The sequence below is a fragment of the Lonchura striata genome, chromosome 4, assembly GCF_050655825.1.
Source record: "Lonchura striata isolate lonStrDom1 chromosome 4, ASM5065582v1, whole genome shotgun sequence".
NCBI lineage: Eukaryota > Metazoa > Chordata > Aves > Passeriformes > Estrildidae > Lonchura > Lonchura striata.
In genome coordinates, this window is record NC_140706.1 from 8991920 (window position 1) to 9017608 (window position 25689).

Sequence of the window (25689 nt, forward strand, 5' to 3'; positions counted from 1 at the left end):
ATGGATGGTGCTGTGTGGGGCCACGAGCTGGACTGGATGATCTTTGTGGGACCCCTTCCAACTCAGGATGTTCCATTCAAGCATTTTGTTTAATGAAAACTTATTCATAACCAGACTGCACAATATTCCACAACATATGCTTCATAATAATCCATTACTATGAAATTAATTATTTCTTATTAAAAAACAGGCTTTAACTTTCAAGTATGTTAAGGTCACAATGAAAATTAAATTCCACTGCTAAGATCTGACTTGAAAAAAATTCCTAACTTGCCTTCTTGTCTTGCTTATAATACTTCCCCAGTGTTAAAGGAAAAAACAAATAAATGAATGGGACTCCTCTATATGATTAAGTGAAAAGGCTCCTAGCAGAAGAAAACAGGCTTAATCCCCAAGTACAAAAACATCACAAAATAAATACTTTGTACCTATTGTTAATCTTGCTAACGTGGGGCTACCATGTCCATATGGAGAAAAGAAGGAAAATTGCAGCATATTTATGTCATAAGACAAACAATTCAGACTACATAAAAAATTCAGTGGCTGATACTAGAATCTATCCTTCTTAAAAAAAAAGAAAAATTAAAGTTTAGCCAATCACACTATAGCAGAGCTGACAGCAATCCTCTGATGGCACTGCTGAAGAGTGTGGAAGAACTATAAAGCCCCTGATAGTCAAGACACGTCACATTTCATTAATTCCTACATAACTGGATCTGGTATAGTACCTTACTTCACAAATGCTGAGAAAAGTCAGGCTTAAAATGATCTGGCTCCATTGTCCTCATTTAGCCTTCAAATGCTCTGGGAATATTACTGTGTCTCAGGTCCACTGTCAATACTCATTCAAGGTACCAGTGTGCCAATTGTTAGCAATATAAAAACTATGATCAAAGGCAAATAATAGTACATTAAGAAATGAAAAATAATTTTATCTTTTGAAGCTGAGTGTTAGAAGACTCCAATACCTCAAATTAAGAGCTTTCTATAGCTGGGTTCTCTTATGTATTTTTAAATTTGAATAAAACTTGTGACCAAAAGAAGAAACTGCTCTAATTGAAGTATAGATAAAATATTCATTTACTCTCCTGTTAGCACCTCATGTTTTATATGGATGACTACCTCATCCACCAAAGTCAGTGGTTTTCCACAGGAGTTTGTATGCAATGATTGTGGCCATCATGAGCAGATGGTACAGCATAACCTTGCATCACAGTCTCTTTAGCAACAACCTATGGCTACCCCAGCATGCACCATTTAACATAATATAATCACATCCCTTTTTCACTGATAAAAAATTAATTGTGTTTTGTATACAAAGATAAGTTCTCTTTCCATTATTTAGCAACTTGTCAATCCAGATTCAGTTTCATCCTTGTGCATTATTGATTACCACCTGTGTTGTCATTTCATGCTACATCAACTTTTATTTATTTTTAAATATATATAATAAGAAAACTCAAATGTCACACACTGAAGAGTCTTTCCACTTCCCACTACAGAGAAATCCATGCATGCTCTGTGACAATTCACTCAGCTCAGTCGTGTTGCTCTTCCACTCTGGAAATGTTACTAAGCAATTTGCAAACCCTATAACAGCTTCACAGTTCTGTGTGATGGTGTTGTGTTGAAAGTTTTGTTTGGAGTTAAGATTTTTGCTGGTCTGTTGTTTTCATTTGTTTGGTTTTGTTTCGGTTGTTTGTGGGTTTTTGTTTTGTTTGGGTTTTTTTGTGTTACTGTTGTTGGTGTCTTGTGGGGTTTTCTTAATTAAACAAAAAACCAATACAGAAATCTGCCCACACACATGGTGTAAGCTGGTGTGAAAGACAGCTGGACTGCTATCCCCATGTCACGCTGAAACTGGTAACCACCTCCTCAAGTGATCCATTATCAAACATGACCACTGCTTTGGTCAGAAACAACACAGCATCAGACAAAGAGCTTCCCCACTCCTAGACTTGTCTTATCCATCCATCTCCCTCTTCTGCAAGCAAATGACATTGCTAAACTTTTAAGATACACAAAAAACATATTTCAAAGATAAAGAGCATATATTTTCTTTTTGTGTTAAAGTTTTAATTCAACAAGGCAAAGTGCAAGGTCATGTCCCATGTTGGGGAAATCTAGTGAAAGGTGTCCCCAGCCATAGCAGGGGGCAGGGACTGGGTGATATTTAAGGTTTCTTCCAACCCAACTTATTCTATGAGTGTGGTTTTAGCATGTGACAAAGCAGATGCCTCAGATATGCTCCCAGCAGCACTGTTCCTTTACTCCTTGTTTGCCATATTCATTTTATACCACCTTTCACACCCCACAGCCAGCCCCTTCATCCTGGAACACATATTCCTTTATAGTGAGGGCAAAGCTTTGTTTCCACTGGCTCTTGTATCTCAACTCATTTCATAGTGATGCTTTCAGTTGTTAAATTGAGCTTGAAGAAATATGGAGATAAGTGTAGTTGAAATACAGCATTTTTGATAAAATTCACCACATATTTTATATTGCTACAGAAACTGAGACAGACAAGTGATAAAACACAACACTGAAATATGATTAGCTTTCTCTAAGGGCTCCAACTCCTCAGCAACATTTACTTAGGCTACAGAGGATAATGAAGTTCAGGTTCACAGGTGCCTCCTTCTCAGCACTGTATAAAGGAGGCTGTCCACTAAAGACTACATTTTAAAGTCTCATGTTCCAGCCTCAACTGGAACTGCTAAAGCTGAATTGGAAACACTGGGCTCCCAATTGCAGTAATTCAGGAGGTGCTTCCCAAGAAGGAAAATAGCAGGAAAGGAGTGAAGAATCAGTGTAATGTACTGCCAGTCAATGCAGTGTCCATCACTGCCACCAGCGAGCCAGAAACAGTCATGTCTCACAAATATTATAAATTCCCCATTTTACTGTGCTGTGGAACAGTTCAAATGGACAGCACAGCCAGGAAAGTATGGTTTGCTTCAGGTCAAAGCCCTGATGGGGCAAATTCCTTCCTTGTGCACTTCAGCAGATCAAGCGACACACTGCTGAGACACAATCTGCAGGAATAATGCTGATAAAACCCTGCTGGAGCTGACTCATGTGCTATTCTGAGACCTCACTACTGTATACAGAAAAATAATTCTCAGTCTACTGAAACAGCAAGCAAGGACTATGATCCTAAGAACATTCTCACCTGTTATGCACAGGTTTGTTAACAGTGAAGTCCTAACAAAACTCTGCTTTAGAAACAAAGGGTTTTTTTACTCTTTACTCTTAAACAAAACAAATTAACTTTTAAAATATTTAACAGTAAACCCAACTCCATTTAAATAGCCAATAAATTGTTTTAAACCAGTTTACCAAGTCAACTAACAAAATATTAATCAATGTGAAAACAGCAACGATCAAAGCAAATTAATTTAGAGAATGATAGTGAATGCATGAGTGAATAACTCAAAAATGTACATGAGTTAATCATCACTTCTTGTAAAAGTCAATACTGTATGATGTGAAAAGCATAGGAAAGGACACCTTGTTATACCATTAATATAAAAATACTGCAATGATTTGTGTTGCAGGGAAAAAACCTCAGATGAACAAGCACTGCATATTACTGAAGACTCACTACTGCAGAGTTGTTTTTCTTAAGGAGAAAAAGGGAGTTTTCCTTCAATAAAACAAAGTTTGATATTCTGCCTACCTTTCAGTTCATTTAAGAAAAACTTACACAGCTTTTCTCAGCACACTTTAGATATTGTTAATCTTAACAGAAACCAGTAGAGAAGTGTTTTATTTTATTGAATAGGTACTAATCACACAATAAATGCAAGATATTGTATTGATAGATATATTAGGATTTCACAATGTTTTACCACTGACATGCAAACAGCAAAGCAAAATGAGGGATGGCATTTTTATAATAGGATACCATAACTGGAAAACAGTGTTACACCACATTATTGTGAAAATGAAAAGCTTTGAAAATCACTATCTTACTCATCTTACCACTCTTACTCATGGATTATGCTACTCAAGCATCCTGCTGTACAATCAACCCACAGCATTTGAAAACCAAGCTGCAAGATGTTCAGAAATTTTGAAAAGTTAATTTCCTGCAAAAAGTGTGATTCTTCTCAGCAGATAGTATTATAACAAAGCAGAAGACAACACTCAGAGTTGCAGTTCTTTACTAAGGAAGCATCCACAGTCTTGAAGACTCCAGCTCTCTGCACATCCACAGGAACACCACAATGCACCTTACCTTCAACTTGCCTTGACTAATACTGCCAGTTTTGTTAAGATAGAAAACTTGCAATATGTGCCCTATAAAGTATTATATCCCTTAGGCAGAGACCTTCTGGTTTGTCTGAGTCTGCTCACACACTACAGTAAACTTGGAGATCTTTAACAAAACTATCAGAAGTTCAAAGCAGACACAAAGATTTAAAGCTTGGCTCTTCAGATATGGTTAAGATCCAACAATAACACCCAGCCTCTCTCCAAGAAGAATTACAGTTTGTAAGACTTGTTAGCATTAAAAAAAAAAAAAAATCACAATTTAAAGGCATTTCCTCTCTCTAATTGATAAAAATAAAATTCAAAAATATAATCTGTTAATGAGGCAGACACTATCAGTGAATGACATGAAAATAAGCAACCCAGGAACAACGAATTAATTTGCAAAACAGATGCCAAGAGAGAGGGACACAATTTCAGAAATCTTTATCCCTGAAAAACACTAAAATCTGATAGAAACGCTATGCCTCTAAATTTCATGGAGATAAAAATTGGGAGTAATCTGGAAATCTTAAAACTAAGGTTTCCATGGAAAAACTAACAAAAATAGGAAAAAAAAATCACGCAAAGACTGGGAGTGTGGTAAACTATGCTCTGTGGTCACAAAATACTTTTCAAAAGCATTGCTTGGAGAGTCAGTGCACATTTCTAAACAAAAGGTCTCAGAATTGCATGACTGTTTTTGCAGATACCAGAGGTATTGCACAATGCTGCTGTTACCCTCCTTTTACATGGACAACCTTCCAGCACAACGCTCTGAGCCCAGGGCTGGCTGTTGATTCTCCATCATTCTCAAACCCCACCACACCTTAGGCTAAACCCACTTTTTCCTCTTACTATGTGATATTTGGTCAGCAAATATCTACATTTCAAGTCCTTACTAAAACACTGTTCCTTCTCTTGTTTCAAAATTACAGGACAAATTCTTAAAAGAACCAAAAAACACACTGCATTTACACAAAGCATGACAAAATAATGTAAGATCTAATTAAGCAATGCTGTTTTTGACATGACATTTGACAATGATCTGATCTATTCTAACAGAACTTTCAAAACTACAAATTACAAAAAATAGCTACATAAAAAAACCCTCCATCTTTTCTTTTGGTTCTAGCAACAGATTGCTGCTACTAAAACAATCTGTCTGACAAATGAAATTACCAGACATCAGAAGATATTAAGAGTCACAAGGTAGTGAATCACTGCAGAACAAACCAAGCAAAGTGACCAGTCAGTGTCTGCATTTCCTGCACTCCTACAGGTGAAACATTCAGAGAAGCTGTTTTTTTAATAGAACAGCTCTTCAGGTCTACCTGTACTACATGAAACACATGAGAAAGCCTGTGTGCCTGCAGGGAAACAGGGAATGAATTGTCATTGCCAGGCATAAAACAACCAAGGAGATTTGTCTTGCACAATGATACTGTTAACCCACCCTTAATACCAGAAAACCTTTCCTGGCAGTCTGGAAAGAATTAGACTAGAAAGTCTGTGGAACATCCACTACTGGAGGTATTGTAGGAGCCAGATAAATATTTGTGAAGTGTGGTTTAGGTACAGCTGATCTGTCACACAGAAGACTGAAGTCTTCCTCTGAAGGTAACTTTCACATCTATTTTTTTTCACTCCAAGTCACAGCATTTTTAATTGTTAATAAACTTACAGCCTCCAGTTTGGTAATTCCTTAAACTCACATTTTTCTGTAGGAACAATACAGTAGGAAATTTTGAAGATTCAAAGTCGACAGAAGTATTAAAATTGTTTCTGACAGAACAACACATCCATTGTCTACTCTTACTCTGTAAGCACTCCTCAAAAAGCTGCACTTCTAAAATTTCGTTTTCTTGCAAGAAGACACAGAACACATGACTGTTTTTCTTTTCAACAGACTCAGCTAACCTGATGTGAACACTTTCTACAATGATCAGGGCACTTTTCTTGAAACTCATTGTAACATGATTAGCGATGAAATTTTTCCACATAATGAAATTTAGTACATTTTATTAGGAGTAACAGGAAGAAATTTTAGCAAGGGTGAATCAAAATACATTCTTTACACCTAACTGCATCATATTTTACTTGGTGGAGATGTAAATGTGTATTTATTACTATGGTCATTCCACTTAAAATTATCCTGAAGTGACAGCAAACATTTATTTTTCATACAGAAATCCTCATACCACCTGAGCATCACGTATTTTAGACCTGAACCTACTTCAGTTTAAACTGTATTTCTTAGGTGCGACTGGGAGAGGAAATATCAAAGAATTCATGTAAATATGAAGGGTACAAAACTGTAGATTCTTTCTACCTCTAAAATAAACACCACATAACCCTCTGAATGTAGTTAATTTACTAATGAAAAACTAAGAGTCATGAGGCATGAAAGTGAGCAGCTACAAATTGACATGGCTATTTTTTGCTGCTTGAAATGTTGAAACATTTCTCATGTCCTGTAAGCTCTGTATACTTATTTTATATAAAGGAAACAAAGTTTATAATGTGCATTCTTATTCAGGGAAAGCATCAACACTCTTAAATGAGCTGTAGGAAAATTAATTTATGGACAGTATTTTCAAGACTATAACCTTTAAAGTAATGACAGGCATGTATCTAACAAAGGTTCATTTTTAAAAGCTCTGATGATAAAAGCTAACTAATAAAAAAAAAAATTAATGGACTACATTAAATGTACATAAAAATCCCAGTGAAATCAGGAAGTTGCCACTTTGATTACCTGACAGGAGCGAAACTGGTTGACCAGCAGTGTACATCTCTGTGGGTCTTTTCTCCCATCCAAACTGTCCAGTTCAGCTGCTACTTGATTTAGTTCCTCATCAGCATAGTAGAACTGAGCAAGGAGCTGTGGGTCTGTTCTCTGTATTGGAGACATGGACAATATGACATTACTATTGCAAAAAAACCCAAATCAATTCCAAAAACTAAAACAACTTCAGCTAGTTGTATTTATTGTATTTACAATATAAGCCAGATAAGCAGTATGGCAGCATGGAAAACAATGATATTGGGATTATTTAAACACACTTAAAATTTTTTTCTACTTTGAAGAAAAAAAAAAAAACTCTCAAAAAACATCTCATATAATAAATCTGAGACATTACTCAGCTATCATTATCTCCAAAACCACCCTGGCATTCTCACTTCTTGTGACATTATCATCTGGAGGAGACAACAACTGAATCAGAAGGTTTGTTTATTAAACAGAAGCAGACTTTAGCTCTAGGCAGAACAAGACAAAGTTGCATTCCAACTTAAAACAAACAAACCATATCCCCCCCGAACCTATCAAGCAATGGAATAATCTATCAAGCACCATGGTAACCTCTGCAGCATGGTCTGGTCAGAATCCTCCCTTTGAGCATCACAAGAATGAAGCCACAGAAGAGAAAGGTACTGAATCTGCCAGGGCCAAACAAATGCAAAAACTTCACAACACTAATAATAATATCACTAAACAAGGCATTGCAGAGAAAAAATTATGTCACAAGTCTTTCATGTGGCAAAGAATAGAATTATTACAACTGATTTTTGGCCACATTAAAACAAAGCAGCACCTATAATAAAAAGACCAAACAAAGGTATGCCTCCTCAAAAACACTGAGAAATATCAATAGTAAAGGTTTACACCATAAAAGGATTTTTTTTTAAACATTAACAACTACGAGTTCTGGTTCCAACATCTTAATTGTAAGCTGTCAAAAATCTACACTCATGAATAATGTCTTCACTATAGCCCTGATGTAAAGGTGCCCAGAGAGAAGAATAAAGCTTGTGATATATGGTCAGGGAAACAAACAAAATTCAAAACGAATGGTAATAAGAGGGAGAGCATGTAATTACTACTAAATTTTATGTTGTTTATGTCTAAATTTCTGTATTTATAGTCAAGCTTAGAAAAACATTTCTTTAAGCATTCTCTACCTGATGATTTTATTTTTTCTGATTTTTATGTTTTCTTTCAGCATTTATCCGCAACCATTAAAACCCTCTAGACAAAGTTAATAAACAAAAATTCAGGAGTCTGTGTATGGAATTGTGACAAAGCATGACTGCTGATTTTTAAGCATCCAAATTGCACTGCAGAAGCAAAATAAGGCAATTTATTAAGACTGGTCTCAAGCAAAACAAGTATGCCTGAGACAGTTCCCAAGTGGCTGATTTTTTCAACTGGAGGAACAAAAGTTTTAATTGAGTTCTCCCAACTGTGTTATGTTTGGTGTGGATTAGTAGTGTGATCTTTGATTAATTGTACCAATCATATGTGGTCCCTGGCAAGATGAAACTGCATGAAACTCTAAATCTCTTTACAGGGGGCCACTTAAAGCAAATAAAACAAAAGTTTCCCAATTCAATTTGCTGCACTAGGTAACAGAAAATTAGGGACAGTGTCGTGTTCAATGCCAATTTTTATTTTCAGTTTATGCAAAATATGGTTTAAATAATTTAAAGCAAATTTCTTACTATTCTTTGGCAGAATAAGAATTAGCAATTCTTGTCCTTAGGTACTCAAATTAATAGAAATACTTAATTTGAAAACATCTCATGGAGAACCTACCACTTACCTTGGTAGTTTCTTTCAGGAAATAATCCCATTTAACAACAAATTAATGCATCCAAGCTCTTTTGATTTGCTGGACTTGACCAACTGCTCATTTTGCCTTATTCAGCATTAGTTCTATTTGCCTATTTCTGTCTTCACTGACTGCAGTAACCCCTTTAACCATATCACCACTGTGGGATGCACTCATGGGGTTGGGATTTCTGGGGAGAATTTTTGTTTGGTTGGACAGGAAGTTTTTTTGTATGTGGTGATACTGCTGTTGTCCTTCCAACACCCTCTTCAGTATGAGCTCTCTGGGCAGGAATCTCATTCTGCAAGTACACCTTGCATTCCTTCTGCCTAATTTAGGGTTATATTCCACATATTCAGCCCAACAAATGGCCCAGGTTACCCCACGTATCTTTACGGGCAGCACAATGTACCACACCACCAGAGAACATTGTCCACAGATTTGAAACCATCACTATATGGATCAAAACTTGCTATCCCCATTTATATGCTATGCACAAACTATCATTCCAGCCAGTACCAAGATAGGAATCAGCACACCATAAATTAAACAAATAAAACCTCCTACCAAACAAAATAACACACATTTAGCCATGTTATACAATAATACACCATTCTTTTATGAAAGATCACTCACTGAAAATTTATTTTAATGATTCTTACTTTTTAATAAATTCCACTCAACAGGACAGATACCAAAATCAGAAGATGCCTGCCTGTCATCCACAAGTCAGAATAAAACTGTCCATATGAAAAAGCTGTATTAACTATTGAACTGGTTGCATTCTGGCTTTACCCATTAAGTCCAACCAAGGAACAGTCACCAGGATTAGATTAGTTCTGTTTATTGCTTAATACATACTAATCTAAGTTTTAAAACAGGATTTAAATCGACTATAAGGGAATGTTAAAAACATCCTAATTTAAGAGACCTGTAAGCTAGTTACAGGTTATTAGATTAATAACAGGTCTGTAGAATTATTTATTGCATGTTATCAAAGGAAAAGATGCTATTCTCATCTCTTGTAAACAAGCTGGTAGACCAAAACCAGAAACTGTCCCTAAAAAATAGTGACAACTAACAGAGAAGAAAAATTCTAGCACAGACTTCCTAACATGGGACAGAGACCAAAAAATAAACTACCAACAAGAAGCCAGGGTGCCAACAGACCAATCTCAAACCACACAGTAACTCTTGAATCTAAGAATCACTTTGAAAATCACATTTACAGACACAAGGGTGGTTCTTAGGGACATATCCCCTTTTTGAAAGAAAATTGCAAGCACTTTCTGCATTATTTTTAACAGCAGCTTTCAAGTGCCAATACCACCTCTTCTTGAGCAACATAAAACATGTGTCATCTTAGACCTGACAGCAGCCCATAATTTGAACATTAAAGGGAATGTTTTCCCCCAGGTTTCCACGATCCTTTGTAGAGAAGTACAGATTTTGTTCAGGCTTTTTCTTCTACTGAGATTGCAACAGGAATGCAGCCGCCACCACAACCACCACCACAAGAAGACATGAAGATCCCAAATAAGCCAAAGGACAGACAGAAGAAAGGAATCATGCAAATGAGCAAGATCCCAGCTAGTGATAGCACTGTCTTCTGAAGCCTGACAGCTGTCCTTTGGAAAATAATACCCATAGTTTTTGAATTGCTGTTCTAAAGTCTTCAGAACAACAGCTAAAACCCAACTCCGCTTAAAATAAATTCCATGGACTTGAAAAGCTCCAGATCTCCCATTGTTCACTGGCATTCTCCCAGCACTAAGCATTTGTTTTTATGCCACACACTCAGGAACCCTGACTTGATCCCTATGGAACAAAACTATATAGAAAAGCAATAATTATATGCCTTTGCCAATGATAGATCCAGATTGCCTTTTGACATTGTAACAAAGTAAACCTACATCCATTGGGGTAACTTTTCAAAGAGCACTTGGTAAAAGGTACATTTTATACAAATACCTGTATTTTATTACACATTGTATAAAACACCTTCACAATCATGGGACAATATTTGGTGACAGACCATGCACAATACTTTAACCTGCTGCAGGGTCCGAATGACACAACCCTTCCTTAACCAGGAAGGTTAAACATAAACTGCCTGCTCAACTATTCCAATTCTGCTACAGTTCTAACAGCTGAAGTGAGAAATTTTAGAGAGAGGCCATCACATTCATACCAGCAGAGCTGTTTTGCATCTTTGCAGCTTCCTTTAGTTCCCCTGTGGTAAGGGAAAAGGTTGTTTTACATGCCTGGACAGGAAGGAGTTAATGCATTGCTATGCCTCAATTTCGCACTCAAGAGACAAAGAACAGGATGTGCCTGGAAATGGGGCTGTACAAACTTAGGGACATCACCTTTCTGGAGCTCATTTTCCCATTCAGGTTCATGGTGAGCACACAAAACAAAGTGGAGAAGCACTGAAGTGGGGTCAAGGAGTGGACAGGACCAAGAGAGAGGGCTCAAGACTACCCAGGACCCAAAAGTACCCCCTCAGCCTCTTTGGGAATTGATCAGAACGCCACACACAGCCCATAGTGTTGTATGAGACTTGGAGAATCACCACCCAGGAAGGGATCCAGGCATTTCCATGCCAGCTTGAATGTACATAATCGGACAAACTTCTTGCTTCATGGGCCCCACTCCCAAAGAATCATTAATCAAGAGACCTGTAAGCTAGTTACAGGTTATTAGATTAATAACAGGTCTGTAGAATTATTTATTGCATGTTATCAAAGGAAAAGATGCTATTCTCATCTCAGAATCACATCTGTGACAGCAAAAGGATGATTAAGCCTCATCACTGGATCCACAGGTGGTGACACCTTTCCTCTCAACTATCTACTCTTATCCTTTCTTTCTCTTTATTTTCCTTATGTATTCTGTGGTATTTTTATACTTTTATAGAAGAGAAACAAAATGCCCACATATTTTCCACTGCAATTGGATTGTTTTAAAATAAATCTCATAAATGCACTTGTCACTCAATGTTTTCACTGTAACTCAGCCCAAGGATTTTATTAACAAGAATCTCAGTCAGCCTGCCTCAGAGGCAGGTCATAATAGCAATGGTCTCTTAATAACAAGGATCCAGTTGGTCTCAGTCTAAATCTGTTGCCTACTATATTTTTAGGGAAAGGAAAGAGGCACAGGATCAACCTCAAACTTTCCAATCCCCAGAATAAATACTGTCATTATCAGACAGTCCCAAATATGAACAATTACCACATAGCACAGAAATTTTTAAAAAGGGACTTCCCAAGTGAAACACATTCCCTTTAGGATGAGAATTCATGAAAGTGATAGGTTAGAAACTGCTTCTACCTGCATCATACAGAAAATAATGCCTCTGTATTGGAAAACAACTCCATGTACCAGTTGGAAATGTGATCTGTGCAAAATGCAGAATTAGGCCCTAATAAGTCAAATAAATGCATTGATGAGCCAATTCAGTATTTTCAAAACTTAAAAATGATGTTGCATATAACCAGTTTTAAGCTATTTAAATTTAACTAAGACTTACGTAATGTTATAAGGAAAAAAATTTTTGTTCAAAAGTGACAGGAATTAGGCACAAAGTCCAAAGTGTACTTATTCCCATTATGAAAATGTAATGTACTTAGAGCAACAGAAACTTAGCCAATTGACAACTTTTTACACCAGTCACAGTTGCATTTAACTGGCGGACGACAAATTCCCATGACTGAAGGTACTTCTTCAAAAAGAGATATCAGCAAGTTGTTACATCTGCTTGTTTTTCACCTCACACATAAGCAAGTGTATTCACATCCTTCTTTTGGACAGGCACTTCGAATTTATCATTAATTTCCAAATGCTGATAAACAGCAAGAAGAAACAATAATTCTCTAACAAGCAGGTGAGTCAAAAATTCTGGTATTTAACTGTCAGAGGGTTTAGCAGCAAAAATTTTTCTTCATACTAAATGAAAAAGGAACTGTTGTTGCAAGTATATAGTAGTACACAGAGTGGGGTTGTTTGGTTCTGGGCTTTTACTTTGTGGTATTTTCCTTTTAATCTACTATTTGAAGTGATATTTGTTAAAGAAAAAACAGAAAAAATTCCCTCAACAGTCATATTTCGTATAATGTCATGAAGTCTTACGTTAAGTCTTATGTTAGTGTTGCACATGCATAAAAAGAAAAAGGATTCAGAGATGAAGACAATTGGTAATTGGTCACGAGGATATGTAAAAAAAAGCAATGTGAAAAAGCTACAGCCCAGCTAAAGCTCTGCCAGCTGCTCTGTGTTTATCTATAGAATATCATTACACAAACAAGAAAGACAGGTGAACAGCTTGTTAACACAATAAAATGCTAGCAGCACCTTAAACAAAAAGACAAACAAAACCAACAACCCCAGTGAGATAATGATTCATAGGACAACAAAAATCACGTGGATAATTTTTTTCAATGTTCTCCATATTGGGTGCAATTCCAACCACCCAAAAAGGAAAATCTTATAATGGTTATGCTTAACTAGAGTACCAAACATCTGAGACTGCCATGCTGTAGGTTTTCACTCATGATAGATTATTAAGTCAGTGTATGTAGTTTCTATTTTGGAGTGTTCATCGTACTAATCTGGAAAAGCATGTGCTCAAATCCATATTTTCTGGGGGAAGCACATAGCATATGCTGAATACAAATTACTGAACCTTTCGGACATCTATTCTGCAGAACAGGAGTGCTCTGCAGCTGAGCCACAGCCTCCATTTCTAGGAAACAACATGGACCCCAGAAGAGAATGGGGTTTTGCTGCAGAGAAGTGATGGAGCAGACACCTCTACCAAGTGAACAGTGGGTACCCTTCAAAGTTGCCTTACCCTTGTTGCATCTGTTCTGCTCATGATGGTAACTGGTGAGTGATTTCCCTGTCTTTATCCTGACCCACCAGCTTTTTCATCCTCTTTTCTTCCCCTGGCCTGTTGTGCACAGGAGTGAGAGAATGGCTGGGTGGGCACCCAGCAGCCAGACAAGGTCAACCCACTCCTCTGAATTTGTAAAACACTTACCTAAAGCCAGCAGCTAATGTCTCAGAGTCTGACTTTAAGCTAATCAGATTTCATTCTCAGCTGCTGCAAGAACAATCAGATTTAAAGAACAAATATTTACTTAGAAACAAATTCAGCTTGTCAGGATACATATTGAAATACACAAATCACTCTTAAATTTTCTTTTCCTAAATGCTTTTATGCAGTTTGCTTCAGATTTGTCCAGATTTTTGTATTTAAACATTACACTAAGCATCTCTTCAAACAAAATTGATCCTACAGTGCTTTTAGTGATTTCTTACCTATCAAGAGGAAAATAGCCAATTTAGCTCCCTGGGCTTGTTGATTGATTACATTCAATTCCAGATATACAGCCCCCACCTTGCACAGAGGAATGGTGTGGCATTTGGAAGTGGCACCCAGCAATTTGTCCTGCAGCAATGCAAACCATCCTGCCACACTAAGTCTTCACAACTTCCCGCATTAGAGGACTTTCAACCCAACTCTAGTTATGTTATACCATGTCTCTAATGGATGTGTCTAAATATTTATAACAATTCCTAAATATTTGGACAATGACCTCTTCTTAGACATGCCTAACATGTTAATTTCTCTCGAGTTACTATGTTACAACCTCTTTTTCCTTTCAGAACCAGACTTCCATTCTAAAAAACCCAAATAAACCAAATGAATGAAAAAAACCTCAACAACCTCAAGCAACCACTTCATGCAGTTAAAGGACTGTTTTGAAGACTCTTTTTGGCTGTCAACTTTTAGCACACACAATCCCAAATTATTTTTCCGTCTCAGGTCTATAGTTCCAGTATTTGGTCATGCTTAGCAGAGTTGATAAAATTTGAATTTTGCTTTGCTGTTCAAAACTCCTTTTGAACAATATGCCATATACTGTTTTTTACTTCTAGATGATAAAAAGAATATCTTAATCAGGGCATAGACAAAGCTCCAACAAGAGGGAAAACTGACCCAGGCAGTTGAAGCCTGCTGACTGTAAAAGAGTTGCTCCACGGTCCTTCTCAGGTATTAACAGGCATAGCACATGCCTTAGTTTTTTCATGTTCAAAGCACATCTTTATTTTTCTTTGGCTCAGCAAACTTGGGATAAGTCTGAGATGTTCCATATCATATTTTAATAAAAGCACCATCATCTATGTAGAGCTTCTCATACATAATCTCATTTGCCTTGTAGGAGACTTTCAATAAACTGAAGCTGAACACCTTGACAGATGTTTGGGATTTAACTACCTTGGCATCATATCAGTAGCACAATCAATCATTGCAACAAAAAGATTTGATCAAAACTTTGTTTCCAAGTGCATCTGTTCAAACCTGGTGATGAAAGAAACTGCTCGTACAGCCCTCAGCACAGAAACTTTTCCCAGCTTCTGCCTTCTGACAATAACTTCAAATGAATGTTTGCATAAGTAAATATTTTGATCTTATTTCCACTATTTCAGCTAGATCACATAAGCAAGTAGCTTTCCAAGTGCCATCATCAGTCACACTGTTTCCTACTCAGGTTTCCAGGTAACAGCAAGCTTCACAGGTTGTCCCATGTTTAGCACAGCAGCCATCTGTGGAGATTCACTCATGTCTAACCAGGAAAACACTCCAGAAACTGTCCTGAATCCCAAGGATTTAACACCATCTCTCTATGCAGAAAGTCCCCACTTCCTTGTAGGCAGAGCCTACCTGAAGTTTCAAAGAACTTTTGGGAATTTCATTGCTTTTAACAACTTGATACTGTGATTAGCATCCTTTTCCCAAGCACACTTGAGCATGAATAGTGGCTTTGAAAATTAACAGAACATGAGCAAAAAGAAAGGGAGAGGAAAGGCACCAGACAGACAGACCAACAGCAAGACTTTAAACCATGTTTAAAACTTCTGCAGCAGTTCAACAACAACAAAATATATTCAAGTGTACAAAAAGCATATATTTGCTAAGGACAGGAAACTGGCTGATAGTGCATGGTAGAAGGCTCCCATGCATCCCTGCTCCCACTCCCTGCTGAATTGAATATATATATATATATATATATTTTTTTTTTTTTTTTTTTTGCTCAATTAGGCATTCACAGGTCTTTTTAGACAATACCCTCAAGGTCTGTCCTTGGTCTCCTGGTCACGCAGAAAATCTCTCCTGGGAGACAAATGGGTTTGTACAGCTATTGCTGTTTTCTATGCTAGCTCAGCACACAGTTTGAGTTTGACCACTTCTCCTCATCAGCATGCATGTTGGATAAGTTCCATCTGTCTTCAGCTATTCTCCACCCCAAACTGCTCCTTTTAAATCAAGACACAGAATGCACAAAAAACTAAGCAGAAGTTAAATGCAACCATGAATGCTTTTCAGGCTTATTTTCTCTTAATATGAACAGTTCTATATCCATTTATTGAGAGGAACAATAAAACAAAAAATCCAAACAAATCACAAAAACCCCAAAACCTCTAGTCAACAAGTATAAGTGATTCATACAAGGATTTAAAAATCACGTATCGTTTCTTCTGGAAAGATCAAGCTCTGACCTGGCTGCTGCCTATTCAGGTACTTATAAAAAGGCAACATAATTATGCCACTACCTATTTAATGAATGGATACTTTTCCCACATTCTCAACATCAGCTTTCAGAGAAGCTAATGCACATGCACTCTATTGCCTATTACTACCCTTTATTGACCAGCACTATCTCTTTCACATAAATGTTGGTTGTCCCCAAATGCATTCTGCAAACTTTTGGTTGCCAGGTATTCCTATAGAATGCTAAATGACAAAAGAGACAAAGGCATTAATTGCAGAACTGATGTTAAAAGGAAATTCATTACCAGTAATGCTTACTGCAATATTTACAATGCCTTGGAAAGAATATGATTCTAACTAGTTTTCCTTTACTCTATTTGATAATAGTATTGAAAAACAACATTACATTGAAGACACCACAAAAAGGAGAAATATGATGTCTGAAAAACAAAGCTAGCTTAAGTAATACTAGCTCCTAAGTAAAAATTCATGTATATTTCAATGTAAACACCTACTGCAGACCTTTATCAGCAGACAGTAGAAACCTTTTTCCAGCACAGCTGAATATCTTCTCCACCATCCCTGCACTATGCAGGCTCTACACCCCAGTCAGGCTCCAGAAATGAACACTAACTAGGGATCAGACCAAAATCACACAAAGACTCAAGACACCTCACATGTAATGGGGCAAAGAATTCCACTGCTTCCAAAGTCTTAAGGAAGGACACCTGCTGGAGTAGCTTTGGCTTTTATTTCAATCACATAACAGGTTAAACTGTTCCATTGGTTTCACTGTGAATACTGCATTTGACACAAAGTTTAGCATAAGTGCAGTCTTGGATCAAAGCTATTAATTTCTTTTCTGCTGAAAAACAGTGAATATTTTTCCCTAACCAACATAAAATCCAAGTGCCAAAGGTTTCCTGAGAGTTCTGAAATCCAAGTTCTTAATTATTGCCATTAATTTCGAGACTGCTCTGAAAACAGCCAGTAACAGTTTTATCCAGCCGGACTTCCACAGCTTTCTACCCTAGAGTCACACAATTACTTACCTAAACCATGTCAACTTGCTCTAGAAGAGGCAAGAACAACCACAGGCATTCTCCTATTCCTCATTTTTTCCATGCTCTAGCCTTTCTGTTTTGTGTGACAAATGCAAAGTGAAGGGCAGAGCCTGGAAGTACTTTCCCACAGTGGTCTTGCCTACGCCAGACACAAATCTCTCCAGCCCAATCAGTATTTTGGTGGTCCATTCCAAGGTTCAAAGATGAGACCTCCAGATCCCTCTAGATCTGCCAGGAGCATAATGGTTCAATTTCCTTCTGAAAGCAAGAGATACCAGCTAAAACTTACTGAAATAAAAATCTCTTTTTTGCCCTTTCTCGCTACCTTAGAGACAAACTGCCTTGCATCTGAATTTAGCTCCAGCTTTTTCTGTTTTGCTCCCTCCAGCATTGGTTACACCACACCTGAGCCACAGCTCTGCTTTAATTTCCAAAATCCAGTGTGTATGACACAGGCAGGCCTGCAGACTGAGAATGTCTGCACAGCTTCAGGGACTACGAACGATGATCTAAAAAAATCTCAATGCATTATTAAACACAAACCTCCTATTTAATACACATGACCTAAGAAACTGTGGAAAAATACTTAAAGGAGACCTGTATTTTACACTTTTGCTGCATCCTGCAAACACAGTCAAAGCAATTAATTGTAAAGTCTTACAGTAAAACGTTTTTGGTTATTCCTCCAAGCAGTTACCTCATCTAGTCAGGCAACAGTTTCCTCATGTACTGAATATTTTACGATTTCTAATGCTATATTGCTTTTCCTTATCAAGTTTAAATGAAACACAGCATTTCTTTTCAAAGAAAATGGAGTGAAGACTGAGAGGGCGTTTTTTTAAAACTGCATATATTCATACCAGTATACCATAACTCAGATTTTATTGCTATTTATTTTCCTTGATGTATTTTTTACATTATTTGTAATTATTAATGATTTACATAGAAAATTATTACAAGACAGGATAAAAGAGAACACATTCAATTAAAGGTTCTGTTCAGAAAGATACATTAACTTCAGAGATGATCCCAAAATTGTGCTGTGAACACAAACACCACTCAAAACCATGACTAATATCCATAATCAAAATATGTGTTGGGAGAAATTTTATTCATTTGCTTTTTTGTTTACTTATTTGAGATATAAAAGGAAGTCCAGAATTTATCAACTGGAAATGACAGGCAAAAGAATATAACTTGGAACTCATAAAGTCTGGGGATATGCATGTATTTTCAAGGGCCATCGAAGATTATTTATATTCAGCAAAACATAATTATGATTTTGAAATGGACTGAAAATAGAAATGTAAATCAAGTCAGCAGTGTATTTCTGTTCTCCAAGCAGCTACTGCTTGGTTGTTTGTGTTACTACCTACACCAGCCTAAGGACTACTGAGGACCCAATACAACCTGAGACAAAAATGGGCATTACCTACAGGGGGGTGGGTGGGTCTAATTACAGTAAGATGGTAAAACTACTAACTGATTACAACACCATGACTCATTATGGGGACATGTATTTATGTATTAATTTTACATTCAGCAAAATAATCTGTCAAAATTTTATGGCAAAAATTCCCAGGTGTATCAATGTAGATCGTTTCAGAAAGACCAGCTTGAGACAGGCAGCTCCATATTTAAATTACACAAAACCCACATGTGAAATACAGTGGTCACTGTTTAAGGTTGTCACTGAATGCTGGAAGTGCTGCAATGAGGAAGGCAACAAAAATCTGAGGTACAAGATACAAAAAAAGAACAACCAAAAGCACTAAGACAAAGCCAAACTCAGTACTAATGTTGAGAACAGAGCAAATATAGGAAACAAAGATATCAACTGAAAAGATGGATCTATAAACCCAACACAAACCTTCCTCTTTGAAAAGCATCTTGAAGTTCCATAGTAAACTCAGACCTTCTCATTAGTAACTTCTGAGCATCAAAACCCAAAGCTAAATTCTCAAGCTGATGAATGCAGGGCTCCTGGCAAGACAAATCCTAGAGTGCCAGATCTTGTCAGTGGTGCCCAGGGACAGCACAAGCAGTAATAGTCATAAAACAAAACACAACAAGTTTCACTTCAACCTGAGTTAGAACTTTACATTGAGGGTGGCAGGGCACTGGACCAGGCTGCCCAGGGAGGTCATGGAGTTTTTCCCCTCTTGAGATACTAAAAACCCACATGAACACATCCTATGTAACCTTCTCTAGGTGCCCCTGCCTTGGCAAGGATATTGGACTAGATCATCTCCAGAGATCCCTTCCAACCCTAAACTATTCTGTGATTCTTAAAATGAAATCATTTGAATTATGAAAATTACATTAATAGCCCTTGTATATATAAAATTGTATTAGTAAAGGAAAACTTCAAGAAAACTACGCTTGTTATTTTATTCCATAAAGGAAAAACTAAATTACCTGTGAAGTGAGACTTGCTAAATTACCAGAAGAGCTATTACAAACATCTTTATTTCCCATGAAATAATTTCATTATGCAAAATATGAAAAGCCAAGAGACTGCCAGACTTGCTAATGATTATATATAGTATTTCTTACCACAGAGTTGATTGCACTAGTGAAGCACAGACGTAGAGAACTTCTCAAACACCCCAAATCTCTGCAAAGGAGCTTAGTGAGGCTGCCATGCCACAGCCCACCATTATCAGGTGCCATTTGTTCCTCTGTGGCAGCACACGAGGGACTCTGCTCCTGCCCAGCTGGACCTGCACTCAGCTCAGGATGCCAGGTGGCCCAACAGAGCCTTGTGATTCCCAAAAGAGGACAAAAGAGAGAAATTTCTCTTGCACACTTAATTTCTCTCTGAATAAACAGTTGCATAAAAAGATGTACAGCAGTTAGAGCAAGATATACTGCAGGAAAAAACTGAAAAGCCCCAAAAATTAGAATTCAAAGAGAAAAGTTCCTTTTGTCTTCATTTGGCTCAGGCCAGCACTGATTCAGAATTCCTCTGCACATATTATCCTCTGCAACAGATGGGAAAACTCCCCAGCAGAGCAGTATTATACACTTCATCAATCAATTGTAGAGGACAACATGACTCTCATACATTTCATTTTACATGCTGAGGAATTTATTCTGACTTGCAATGGATGACACTCCAATAAAGCCTTGCCTTAGCACCTCACTACAAGCATTGCTCAGTACAGGAGACTGCAATTTGCAAACTGACACTGCCCTTATAACTAACCCAACTCAATCATGTTAATCTCCAAAAAACCCACTGTAAACCACAAAAAACTTACTGTTTAACAGGACCTAGAGCAAACCACTTGAAATTACATAAACAAGCTTTCCACTTATTCTCTGCAGCATCCCAAAGTCTCTTTCATGCTGCCACAAGACAGATCCACTGATTTATATAGAAAGTGAAAAAAATTTTGCTGGCTGCCATTGGAAAAGTTCACATAAAGCACCAAACTGACAAATGGAACTGATTTCTGACAATAACTGATAAACCAGAATGCACATTACAAAGTTGAAATAAAATTTCTTAATTCTTTGCTTATTCTATTTATCTGACACAGAACAGGTTTTCTTCAACATCTAATTTTTCAGTGGCATATTGAAAGTGTGGCAATAAAAACAATTCTGAACACATTTCAGGTGGACCTCCATCACTAATATTCTTTTATATATTTTGAAGACGTATGAAGATACATTCTTAGTGACAAATTAAGTATGTCTAGGTTTCCTAAGGTAGTAGTTCATTGATTCACATTCCCACATGACTTACTGAGGCATTTCAGAGATTTCTAAACCCTTAACCAGCCTAAGCAGAAACTCCATCTAGACTGGAATAACATGCTCTGAAGATCATTTCCCCATTCATAAAATCAGCACAGTTCCTAGCTGGGAAAAGAGTCAAAAGTAGCAGTTTTTCAGACTATTTCTCAGGTTTGTCTGTGAGCTTGTGCCAAGAAAAATTTCACTTAGGCATAAGCAGCCACAGCACCCCAGAAAGAGAGAAGAAAAAAGCATAATGCCAAGGAGTCCAAAGGAAAACCCAAGTTTGGTAGAGTCAAATCACAGCCCATTCCCTGAGAACTGGGCACTAAGAACCTGGTCCAGTTTTAATGAGTCCACTCCTGTGCAGGAAAAAGGCCCCACATGAGATCATGAAGGCAAAGTAAAAAGACCAAATCCTGCAAAGACAAAGCACAGCCTGGAACCAACACTCTGCAGACACTGCCTTCAGAACTTTTCATTTCTATGAAGCAGATGGCTCAGCTATGCCAAAATACTTCTGAAGTACAAGATGTGTTCATCCATGGAAGCTCTTGTTACTTGCTTTTCCCATTTGTCCTCTAGGATCAGGCTGCTGAAGCAGCCCTCTGCCAACATGTTATTTCTACTCAGAAAAATATTAACAGACTGAAGGGGAAAAGATGACATCATACCTGATGGCTCCAAAATGACACATCGATTAGCAGCCTTGGCTTATTAAAAAAAAAAAAAACAAAAAAAAAAAAAAAAAAAAAAACAAACCACAAGAAAGCAAACAACAATCAAAAAAAAACCCAAAACCAACCAATAAAAAAAACCCCAAAAACCAACAAAACAAAAAAGCCCCAAAACAACAAACAAACTTACCCAGGAAAACAGGTAAAATGTACAGAAACAAGGCTAATTTTAAGAAAAAACAGTAGTCATGTGCTAGGGGAGATAAGATGTACTGGTTTAGCTGGCCACTGCAATAAGCTTGCCCTGAAATCTTTGCACTAAGAGAGAAGCCTATGACCTGAGATCAAACCAATCAAGATTAAAACACTGGTGGGACAGTGAAACAGAGAGAAATGGCAGAGATGGAGAAAAGAATCTCCTCAAAACTACATCTACTACTGGGGCAAAGTTTCTGTCAATTTTTTTCCCAATAACTGATGGAAAAACCTTGGATTAAAGCCATGTTCTGCCTCTAATACAGCTTCACTGAATATACTAAACACATTCCAAAAAACCCTAATCCTTACTTGTATATTGGCAATACCTCATTCAAGACAACACCAATGTTCTTGCACCAAGCCAAAACCAACAGTTCATGATTATTACTGTGAATTCATCAAGAAACCAGCAATTAAAACATATGTTGTTTTGATTATAAGAAAGACAGAAAAATGAAAAGGACACGTCCAATTCTGAGCAGAAAAAATAATTTCATCAGTGGAATTTAATTACTTGCTTTCAGTGTAAGTAGTTTTAGCAGTAACATATTGCAGGATGCATTCATTTGAGTGTACACTGGCGGATTTATTTCTCCTAATGCCTTGAAATCACTGAGTCTACTGGACTTGATGGCAAAACTTACAGTGCAGCAAAGGAAGACTGAGAAGAAAAGAGAAATGTGAGTTCTTTACGATGAAAAAGTTTTTACATATATTCAGATTTATTCTTGTGGTAGTTTGAAATTTTTCTCCTTGAAATCAACTTCTAGTAGATTCTCATTAGTATGTACACCACTATAAAAAGCTGAATTATTTTATTATACAAATTTCTGATATGATAGCTGCAAAATAATTTTAGAGAATCAGATGACCCACTAGCCCATCACAGTTCACATCTGTACCATTAGAAATTCAAATACAGCATTAGGGCAGAGAGATATTTCTGAGAATCTTGACATCCGCTTTCTAAACCCACAAAAAGCTGTTATGGTTATTTTGGCTCAGTTTAAAAACAAACTACTGAACCTCTGCAGCATACTGAGGAAAAAATGTTTAAAGCTGGTTTATGTGCAAGAGCCTATTATAATGTAGCATTATACATAAGGTTCCCCAGTGCCTGCTTCACACAGAAAAGGTTAAATTGCTTAGAGAAACTGTTTTGCAAGATGCTAGAAAATGAATCCTGTTTCTTATTGTAAAGCCATTGCCATTCAGACATCATACCACCCTACCAAGATAAATATGAACTCATTTGCATATACCCAGGTGAAATTTTGCACAGAGTAATAACAAACTACAAAGAAATTTCAAAAAAATGCTAATTAGCTTCCACATCCAGCATTGCAGAACACAGTAAAATAGTTCTATCTAAGAAATAGCTGCATTCCTGTTCTTTCAGCATTCTGCAGCATATGGATGAACAGCCAGGCTGAAGGCAGACTTTGACAGATTTTCTGATTTATATACAAGGGGAAAAAATTTTTCTGGTTGCCATTGGAAAAGTTCACATAAAGCACCAAACTGACAGATTGAAATGATTTCTGATAATGAACTAATAAAACAGAATGCCTGTTACAAAGCTGAAATAAAACTTCTTAACTCTTTGCTTATTCGATGTATCTCACATACACAAATCTGGTTTTTTGCAACATCTATTTTTTCAGTGGCACCTTGAAAGAGTAGATATAAAAACAGTTCTGAACACATTTCAGGTGAACATGACAATGAAGTCTTAATACCAAAAAAAGTGGGCATTCCCAGGTTTTATGCCACTGCTCATTACTCTTATCTTCCATCTTTTGGCTATTGGCAAAACTACTAATTTCATTCCAGCTTGGCAATAACCTAAGTAATTAGAATTTTCAAAATGCTGCTGTGTCCTTTTTGACAGTTTAATAACCAACCTTAATATAATATTTATATTACTCTAGGCTTCATCATGATCTGGCTATGCTTCAGTGCCCCCAAATCATTCTGAGAAATCATCTCCAGCTTCAAGCCTTCAACATCACAGCAAGTGTTAAAGAAAAAGCCAGAAGGAAGAGCCCCAACAAAGAGAAGGCAAGAATCAGACTGCCCAGCAGACAGGCCACCAGCTCCACACTGCTCTTACTCTCTTGCCCTTCTGCAACACTGGGTGAATTCCTTGTCTATTGTTCAGGTGCTCAGTGGTGCATTTTTCCTGTATCACATGTAAATGTGGAGTCTAAGAATATATTATCAGACCTAGTAAGACATTTTGCTTTCAGAAGTTGCCATCTGCTTGTAGGTACAGCCTTCACAACAACTTCTTGCAGAGCAACAGTTACTTAGATTTGACTTCTCTGTCAAGTGACTCCAGACACGTTACTATTTGAATATTCAGTAATGAAGAAGAACAAGCCAGAAAAGACAACCTAGAGTGGTCATCTCTGCTTTTACCCAAACTTATCCAGAAAAGAAACAAACAAACAAAAAAATACATTGTATTCCAGTAGCATTTAGCACATGCTTGGTATGAGATTCATAGGTTCAATCACGATAAGCAACTTACAGAACACAGGAAGACAACTCAAGCTACTCCCCACTTTCTTTAATCAGACAATGCAAACAGCATTTTTCCAATTTATAAAGCATTGCTACCCATTGACAAGGCAGCCCACCTAGTTGATATGGGGAAGTGAGGTGACATAAATCTTTCAGAGTTGTCTCCCAGTATCCTTCAGGATAAAATGTCCCACAAACAGCTGTAAAAACATCATGTGATGGACATTTTCATTAATGACCTGGATGTAGGACCGGAAGGGACCCTGAGCAAGTTCACATATGATACAACACTGGGAGGAGCTGCTGACTCCCTTCAGGGCAGAGAGGTCCTGCAGAGACCTCAGCAAGTGCGAGGGCTGGGCAAGCACCAACCGTGTGAGGTTCAGCCAGGGAAAGCGCTGGATTCTGCACCTGGGATGGGGCAGCCCTGGCTGCAGGGACAGACTGGGGAAGGAGGGGCTGGAGGGCAGTGCCAGGGAAAGGGACCTGGGGCTCCTGGCCAGTGGAAAGTGGAAGCTGAGCCAGCAGTGCCCCGGCAGCCAGGAGGGACATCCCTGTCCTGGGGCAGCAGGCCCAGCATGGCCAGCCCGGCAAGGGAGGGGATTGTCCCGCTCTGCTCGGGCTGGGCGGCCGCACCTCCAGTCCTCTGTGCTTAACACTCTGTTCCCTCCAGCAAATAATGAAGAAAATTCACAAAACTATGGGTCTGTTCTAGTAAACCAATCTTTATTGGCATCCTCTGCTAAAAGGATATTGAAAGGATGCTGCTGCATATTGTTTACATCAGAGGCAATGTAAATAAAAAAAATTTAATACACACTGAAACTTAAGACAGGTTTTTATTTGCAGACTAGAAATTGAATAAAAAAAACAAAGAAATGAAAAGAAATGACAAAGTAAAGAACCCACTAAATCTTTTCTTTTTCAAAGGACCATCGCAGACCAAATCTGAGATAAACCAAAGGCACAAATTGTGTTTAAGCAGGTAGAAG

General features: G+C 37.5%; 1 protein-coding gene across 5 annotated transcripts in view; it reads right to left on the bottom strand.

The window, feature by feature from the left end:
• The window catches only part of ZFYVE28 (zinc finger FYVE-type containing 28), a 148362-nt gene that overhangs the window by 73279 nt on the left and 49394 nt on the right, over positions 1–25689 (bottom strand). For all 5 annotated transcript variants that reach the window (XM_021550715.4, XM_021550714.4, XM_021550713.3 and 2 more), the window contains exon 2: positions 7013–7153. In XM_021550715.4, the coding sequence (XP_021406390.2) occupies positions 7013–7153 (141 nt within the window). The remainder of the gene's footprint in view (positions 1–7012; positions 7154–25689) is intronic.